This window comes from Mandrillus leucophaeus, unplaced genomic scaffold, assembly GCF_000951045.1.
Source record: "Mandrillus leucophaeus isolate KB7577 unplaced genomic scaffold, Mleu.le_1.0 Scaffold1164, whole genome shotgun sequence".
Lineage (NCBI taxonomy): Eukaryota > Metazoa > Chordata > Mammalia > Primates > Cercopithecidae > Mandrillus > Mandrillus leucophaeus.
In genome coordinates, this window is record NW_012099921.1 from 242,343 (window position 1) to 250,645 (window position 8,303).

General features: G+C 45.9%; 1 protein-coding gene across 8 annotated transcripts in view; it reads right to left on the minus strand.

Moving 5' to 3' along the window:
• Positions 1-3,116, minus strand: part of SEC11A (SEC11 homolog A (S. cerevisiae)) — a 52,873-nt gene extending 49,757 nt beyond the window's left edge. For 7 of the 8 annotated variants that reach the window (XR_001008125.1, XM_011999307.1, XM_011999300.1 and 4 more), the window contains exon 1: positions 2,522-3,116. Coding sequence is in view for 6 of the 8 variants with exons in the window: in XM_011999307.1 (XP_011854697.1) it covers positions 2,522-2,572 (51 nt within the window). In the remaining 2 variants the exon portion in view is untranslated. Of the gene's footprint in view, positions 1-1,218; positions 1,355-2,521 lie in introns of all 8 variants that reach the window. The other variant, XM_011999282.1, reaches the window with a different exon arrangement.
• Between the last annotated feature and the right edge of the window lie 5,187 nt (positions 3,117-8,303).

An 8,303-nucleotide genomic window follows, 5' to 3' on the forward strand; every position in this document is an offset into this window, starting at 1 on the left:
AAAAGATGAAGCTATTGGTCAGGCACAGTGGCTCACGCCTGTAATCCCAGTACTTTGGGAGGCCGAGGCAGGCGGATCACGAGGTCAAGAGATGGACACCATCCTGGCTAACACAGTGAAACCCCGTCTCTACTAAAAATATAAAAAATTAGCTGGGCGTGGTGGCGGGCACCTGTAGTCCCAGCTACTCGGGAGACTGAGTCAGGGGAACGACATGAACCCAGGAGGCGGAGCTTGCAGTGAGCCAAGATAGCACCACTGCAGTCCCACTTGGGCGAAAGAGCGAGACTTTCATCTCAAAAAAAAAAAAAAAAGATGAAGCTATTAAGAAGGTCTTTCAAGATCCAACTTAAATGCTAGTATCTCCTTGAAGCTGTTCGTAATGCCCTGACTCTCACAATTTTCTCACAATCTCTCACAATTTTCCTACCACTGCTAGAATGGGTCATATCTTTCTTTATCCAAGTGTTCAGGCTTTAAAGAACTGAGATCAAATCCACATCCTGCCATTTACCTTCTTTTTTTTTTTTTTGAGACAGAGTCTCGCTCTGTTGCCAGGCTGGAGTGCAGTGGCACGATCTCAACTCACTGCAATCTCCACCGCCCGGGCGATTCTCCTCTCTCAACCTCCCGAGTAGCTGGGACTACAGGCGTGCGCCACCAGGCCCAGCTAATTTCTGTATTTTTAGTAGAGAGGGGGTTTCAACACGTTGGCCAGGATGGTCTTGATCTCTTGACCTTGTGATCCGCCCGCCTCAGCCTCCCAAAATGCTGGGATTACAGGCATAAGCCACCACACCCAGCCTACCTTCTATCGTAAGCAAATCTCTAAAGCTCTATAACAAGGACATCAACCACAGCACAGCCAATACTCACCATGTGCCAGACGCTCTTCTGAGGATGTTATATTAACTCATTTAATCTTCATAGCAACCCTACGGTTGCACAACATAGTGAATGCAACTAATGTCAGTGAAGTATACACTTAAAAATGATTAAAATGGAATATTTTATGTTGCGTATCTTTTTACAATAATAAACGTAAACATAGGCACAGAGAGGTTAAGTAATCTGCTCAAAGTCACACAGCCAGTAAACAGCAGAGCTACTTCAAACCTCAGAAATCTAGCTTTAGAGTCCATACTCTTAACTTCTATACTGTACTGCTTCTCATAAAGTCTCATTTTCTTCATGTTTAATATGAACAACATTACCTACCTTACATGTGTATAAAGTGCTTCACGCATGGTAAGAGCTCAAAAAAGTTATTGTTTTGCCTTAGTCCTTTTCTACACATTTAGGCTCCTTGAAGGCCAAGTCTTTCTTAACTATCTTTGCATTTCTCTCATTGTACCTGGCATAGAGTACAATAAATATCAGACTCAAAATAAATACTGTCTTCATGTCTGTGGCATCTAGAAAATCCAAATATGGATTAAAAAAAGACAACACTATACGAGTAAAAATTTGAAGTGTTGTCATAAAAACATAAAGTAACATTTGTGCAATTTTTATAGAATGCTCAATTCTGACTGACAGAATTGACACTGAGCTAGCTAAGGCCTGAAGGGGAGTAAGGAAAGATTGTGTACCTACTTCCCTAAGTGGCAGCTATAAGTACAAAAAAATGCAAGTCCAAGGAAAAAAAAATCCTTAATGGTGACATCAGGATAATCATAACAGTAAAATACTGTTTAAAACAACCAAACAAGTCCGATGCAGCAAAACTAGGCTCTACAGACACACTTAGTGCCAAAGACAAAACAGAGCAAACTTTTCTAAGGACTAAATAATTACAACAGTATTCTCAGTACTATTTGGCATACGATCTAGAAGATCAAGGTAGAGCAAAGTGTAAGGACAAAATCAGGAGACCCACATTTCCAGACCCCCGTGGCACTGATATCGGACTGTAAAACCATAGATTCTGAGGGCTGCCACCTTAGTGCTAAGCGGACGCAAGGGAAAGTGGTGTAACTGTTCCAACTCGGAGCTCACAGCGGTCCAAGTCAAAGTCGGTGCAGCCCGCTACGGCTCAGCTCTACTAAAGGGTTGCAAGGAGCTGAAAGCAGCAAAACGGCTTCTTGGGGCCTACAATCGCCTTGCTGAGCGCTCCAGAAACCGGCTAAACCTTGTCTCTCCCAAATCCACCTGGAGTCGCTCCGACTGGAGAAATCAAGAGTCGGCCGCCTTAAAATGACTAAAACAATAAGCAACCCCAACTCCCACTTTCAAAGCACGTACGGTTTCCATTTGCTCCCCTGCCTCAGTAGGAGGAATGGAACATGAAGACACCGTTTCCCGCCCCGCCCCGCCCCAGGTAGGCCCTGAATCAGTTCGGGGTTAAAAATAATGAGGCGGACAAGGCGGCCTCTGGCCACAGACTCCAAAGCAAGGGAATGACCCGGGCAACAGACCAGCTCAGACCCTCACACCAGGACCCTCGGGTCCGCCAGGCCCCGCAGCAGCAGCCTGGAAGAGACAAGAAGAGCCAGGAGAAAAAGAGGACGGCCAAGCTCACCTGCCGCTTGTTCATCCGCCGCACATCGTCCAAAAAGTCTAAAGACAGCATGGCGGGGACCGCGAGCAGGACACCGGCAGGACAGATGGCGCGATGACCAGCGGGCGGAACGACTGGCGCTCGGGTCGGGCTCACACTGGACAGGACCCCGCAGTGCTTGCACTTCCGCTTCCGGGGCGGGAGCTGGCACGGTCGGGCACGGTCCCCGCCCCCCGCGCCACTTCGCTGCGGAGACCTGAGAGACTCACGACCGTGCTAGTCCAGTCTCAGGGCTCGGCCTCGCCGTGGGAGGGTTCTCCCGCACTGGCTCTCGCCTGCCAAGAACAGACTGGACGCCACTTCCCGTGCTCGGCTCCGCGGCCCCTCACGGAGGCGGCGACCCAGGCTTAGATGGGGAGGCTGCCCAGCCACCTTCGCAAGGCGGGCCTGTGTGCCCGGCCGGCCAATCGCAAGCAACCTCTCCGGTGTGGGCGGGTAGAAGCGGTTCCGCGTCCCGGCGTAGGTATGGGTGTGGCAGTGGATGTGTGGTGTTATAGTGGGTTCTCAGGTCGAGCAAGTCTCCCCGGGTTACGGAGCAAGTCAGTCCTTCTTTCTTTCTTTCCTTCCTTCCTCCCTCCCTCCCCCCCCTCCCTCCCTCCCTTCCTTCCTCCTCCCTCCCTCCCTCTGTCTCTGTCGAGGTGCTTGGTTGCTTGCTTTCTCTCTCTCTCTTTGTCTGTCTCTCTGTCTCTTTCTTTCTCTCTCCTTTCTTTCTCACTGTCGCCCAGGCTGGAGTGCAGTGGCGCAATCTCAGCTCACTGCAAACTCCGCCTCACAGGAGATTCTCCTGCCTCGGGCTTCCAAGTAGCTGGGACTACGCGCGCGCCACCACGCCTGGCTTATTTTTGTATTTTTAGTGGAGACAGGGTTTCACTATGTTGGCAAGACTGGTCTCAAACTCCTGGCTAATTTTTCTATTTTTAATAGAGACGGGGTTTCACTGTGTTGGCCAGGCTGGTCTGGAACTCCTGAGCTCAGGTGATCCGCCCGCCTTGGCGTCCCAAAGTGCTGGGATTACAGTCGTGAGCCACCTCGCCGGGCCGTCCAGCTGCTTTCAGTAAGTGCTTTTCGCGTAAGGTTGGACCATGTGAGAGACCTTCAAAGCACTGCCTGAGCCTGCCAGGAGTTTACAGTCCAATTGGAGAGAAAACTGCCCGGGACAATTAGAAAACATCCAAATGGTGCAACAACGTGATGAGAGCACCAGTGGTGTGGGTCGCTAGGAAGTGGCTTCCTTTCCGACCTTGACTTTGCTGACAGGATTTGACATGGTCTCCTTGAATTCTACCTCCTGATTTTCTTAACTCGGGCACCTTGATGTGACTATCTTTTCGCTACCTTTTGCTTTGACTGGCCAAAGCTCCTAATACTTCAGTCAACAAAGATTAAAGCTGGATTACTTGGTATCATTTCTCTCTCTCTCTTTCCCCCCCGCCAAAAATAATCATTCTCTCTCGTTAGGGAAAGATGAATGAAGGATATACTGGAACTCTTTCTAGTATCCTCGAAATTCTTTAAATGGAAAGTCATTGCAAAATAAAAACTTGAATTTATTGGAGGATGGCTATAATAAAAAAGACAAATAATACTAAGTTTAGGGAAGGATGTGAAGAAATTGGAACTTTTTTCTTTACATGTGAAGAAATTGCAACTTTTTACATTCCCACTGCTGGTGGGAATGTAAAATGGTACAGCCGCTTTGGGAAATCGCTGCAGTTCCTCAAAAGGTTAAAGATGGGCCCTGCACAGTGGCTTATACCTGTAATCCCAGCACTTTAGGAGGCTGAGGCAGGTGGATCACCTGAGGTCAGGAGTTCCAGACTAGCCTGGCAAACATGGTGAAAACCCAGCTCTACTAAAAATACGAAAATTAGCCGGGCGTGGTGGTGGGCGCCTGTAATCTCAGCTCCTGGGGAGGCTGAGTCAGGAGAATCGCTTGAACCCAGGAAGCGGAGGTTGCGGTGAGCCGAGATCGTGCCACTGCACTCCACCTTGGGCGACAGAGCAAGACTCCATTTCAAAACAAACAAACAAAAAAGGTTAAAGCTGGAATCATCATATTAACCAGCAATTCCACTGCTAGGTATATACCCAAAAAAAGAGAAAACATTTGTCCACACAAAAATTTGCACATGAATGTTCACACCATTATTCATAACAGCTAAAAAGTGGACATAACTGAAATGTTTATCAACTAATGAAGGGATAAATAAATGTGGTATATTGGAATAATGTACTAATAATTCCGCTGTTACAATGGAATATTATTTGGCAACAAAAGGAAATACTACAACATGAATGACCCTTTAAACAGTTTTAGTGAAAGGATCCAGTCACAAAAGACAAAGTATTGCATGATTCCATTTAGGTAAAATATCTAGAATAGACAAATCCACAGAGATGGAAATCAGTGGTTGCCTAGGGCTGGGAGAGTTGGAGAAAATGGGGAGTGGCTGCTAATGGGTATGGAGTTTATTTTAGGGTATGCTAGTTGTACAGCTATGTGAATATACTCAAAACCATTAAATTGCATACTTTACATTGGTGAATCGTATGGTATGTGTATTATATCGCAATAAAGCTATTGCGAGAAAGAAAAAGAAACCACTGGTGTCTGGCTCACTGTTAAATTCCTAGTGGTGAACACATAGCCTAGCACATGTTATACCCAATAAATACTTGTTGAATTTAAAATTGTGTGTGTGTGTGTATTTTTGTTATTTCCAGCAACTGCTGCCTCTAGGTACCCCACACTTACTGAGTTGAAAAAAATTCCTAATTTATCCAATTTAGGAAGACTTGTGGAATAAAATACAAGTGAAATCCGTGAGGATAGGGACATTGTCTTGTCCACCCCGTTATCTCCAGCTCCCATGAGAGTACCAGACATGTAGCAGACACTCAGTAAGTATTTGTTAATAATGTTAAATATGGGTTCTAGTCTAAATTCTGGCTAGTAGAACCCTTGGCCTATTCCTATTAACGTTGAATTCAAATCTAAAAGTGAGTGCCAGCACTATTTAAATGAGTATCAATCTTGTAATGTGTAGAAAAGAGCCCTAAGAGAGGCGTAAAGTCCTGTGGAGTTTCAAATGTGGCAAAAGTCAATTCAGTTGGGGAGGCTTGTGGGGAGCTTAAAAACGGTGTCAGGCCAGGCACAGTGGCTCACGCCTATAATCCCAGCACTTTGAGAGGCCAAGGGGGAAAGATCCCTTGGGCCTGGGCAATAAAGTGAGACCTCCTCTCTACTAAAAACAAAAATTAGGCCTGGAACAGTGGCTCATGTCTGTAATCCCAGCACTTTGGGAGGCTGAGGCAGATGGATCACCTGAGGTCAAGTTCAAGACCAGCCTGGCCAACATGGTTGAAACCCTGTCTCTACTAAAAATACAAAAATTAGCCAGGCATGGAAGCATGTGCCTGTAGTCCCAGCTACTTGGAGGCTGAGGCAGGAAAATCGCTTGAACCCCGGGGGCAGAGGTTGCAGTAAGCCAAGATCACACCATTGCACTCCAGCCTAGGCAACAGAGTGAGACTCCATCTGAAAAAAAAAAAAAAAAAAAAAAAAAAAACAGAATGCACGAGAAAGGAACAAGACCAGGGGAGAGTGATATAAACTAGGAGGATCTGCAAAGGCTTAATGAGGTTTCCTGCACTGCTCAGTGTCTCTTATGAAAATAATTCAGAAATTTAGGACAGGTGATCCCAGACTTGATACAGATGTAAAGCCTAAGGAATTCAATTTTCCAAACGTGGGACTCTGACATGCTATTTTCTTTGCCGACTGGGATGCCAATCTTTCTGACACATAAGTCTTTTGGCCCTATCAATCACAGTGTTATGTGTGGCATTTTCCTTTATAGAAAGCTTGCTGGGCCCCCTGAAGAAAGTATCTTAGTATAGAAGTTGAGTTAGACCCACTTGGCTTTGAATCACAGATCAATTGCTAGCTGTTTGATCTTGGACCAATTAGTTAACTCTTTTTCCAAAAAAAATTATTTAATTTAATGTTTCTAGAGACAGAGTCTCACTCTGTCACCCAGGCTGGAATGCAGTGATGTGAACATACTTCACTGCAGCCTAGACCCCCCAGGCTCAAGCAATCCTCCCACTCAGCCTCCCAAGTAGCTGGGACTGCAGGCACATGCCACCATGTCCAGCTCAGTTAGCAATTTTTTAATCCCTAGTTTTCTGGTGTGTAAAGTAGGAATACAACAGAATTTATGTCATTTGAGGATTTAACAAAATAGTACATGTAAATAAAGCTGTTGAGGGCTGGGCATGGTGGCTTAGGCCTGTAATCCCAATACTTTGAGAGGTGGGCAGATCACTCAAGCCCAGGAGTTCGAGACCAACCTGGGCAACATAGTGGAAGCCTCATCTCTACAGAAAATTTAAAAAATTAGCCAGATGTGGGGACACATGCCTGTAGTTTCAGCTACTCAGGAGGCTGAGTCAGGAGGATCAATTGAGTCCTGAAGGTTGATCCCACAGTGAGCCATAACTGTGCTTCTGCACTCCAGCCTCAGTGACAGAGAGAGACTCTTATCTCAAAAAATAAATTAAATAAATAAATACATACATACATAAATACATAAAGCTGTTGTCACAATGGATGACAAATGGTAAGTAGACAAAGAATTTAATAATTATTAAAAACAAGAAGCGGGTTCAAACTGATACCCAAATTCTAGGCTAGGAAGGTCTGTCGTTATGGTTGAGCCCTGGTTAACCACTTCTGTACAAAAGGATCTCTGCCAGCAGAAGCAAAGTAGACTTCATGTGGGGTTTTTTTGTTGTTGTTGTTGCCCAGGTTGGAGTGGAGTGCAATGGTGTAATCTCGGCTCACCACAACGTCTACCTCCCAGGTTCAAGTGATTCTCCTGCCTCACTCAGCCTGCCAAGTAGCTGGGATTACAGGCATGCACAACCATGCCCGGTTATTTTTTTATTTTTATTTTTATTTTTATTTTTATTTTTGTATTTTTAGTGGAGACAGGGTTTCCCCATGTTGGTCAGGCTGGTCTCGAACTCCCAACATCAGGTGATCTGCCCCCTTCGGCCTCCCAAAATGCTGGAATTACAAGCATGAGCCACCGCACTCGTCCTGACTTCATGTTTTTAAAACCCTATTTAAAATAATTATAATCTTACCAGTTTCTCCTTCAGCTTCTCAATGTAGGAAGTGATGGGTAGAAGCAGAAGGTCCTCTCTGACCCTGCCAGAAAAGGAAGTGGCCCAGGCATATCACAGCAAGCTGGTGCATAGGCCACACTGGAGATGTGGCTCTTCCCTGGTGCCATCTCCCACGAGGATCTATCTCAGTTTGCTGGGGGTTGCCTGAGGTCAGGTCAGGGGGATTCAGAGATGGAACTTTCTGCCTACCAACCCAGTGGCTATGGACATCAGAGACCAAGGTTTTAAAAGATGTAGCAGCTCTGCATAGCATGGGATAACAGAAAGAAATGTCATTCTCAAAAATCAAAGGCACCCTCTGTGCAGAGAGATTACTAGAGTCACCCAAGTCTCCCTGGAAGATTTTTGGAAAGCTCTCTTTAAAAAGTCCCAGACAGCTGCAGGGACAGCTGTAAGAGGGAAGCACCAGCCTTCTGGGTTGGTATGTGTGTATATGTGATGGGGGTTGGGGAGAACACACCAATTTCCTGCTTGGCTATACTGCTTCAGCTAAAAGAAGAAAGGGGCCTTGATGTTTGTTTTGTGAGTCCTTAGAGAGGAGAGATCCCTG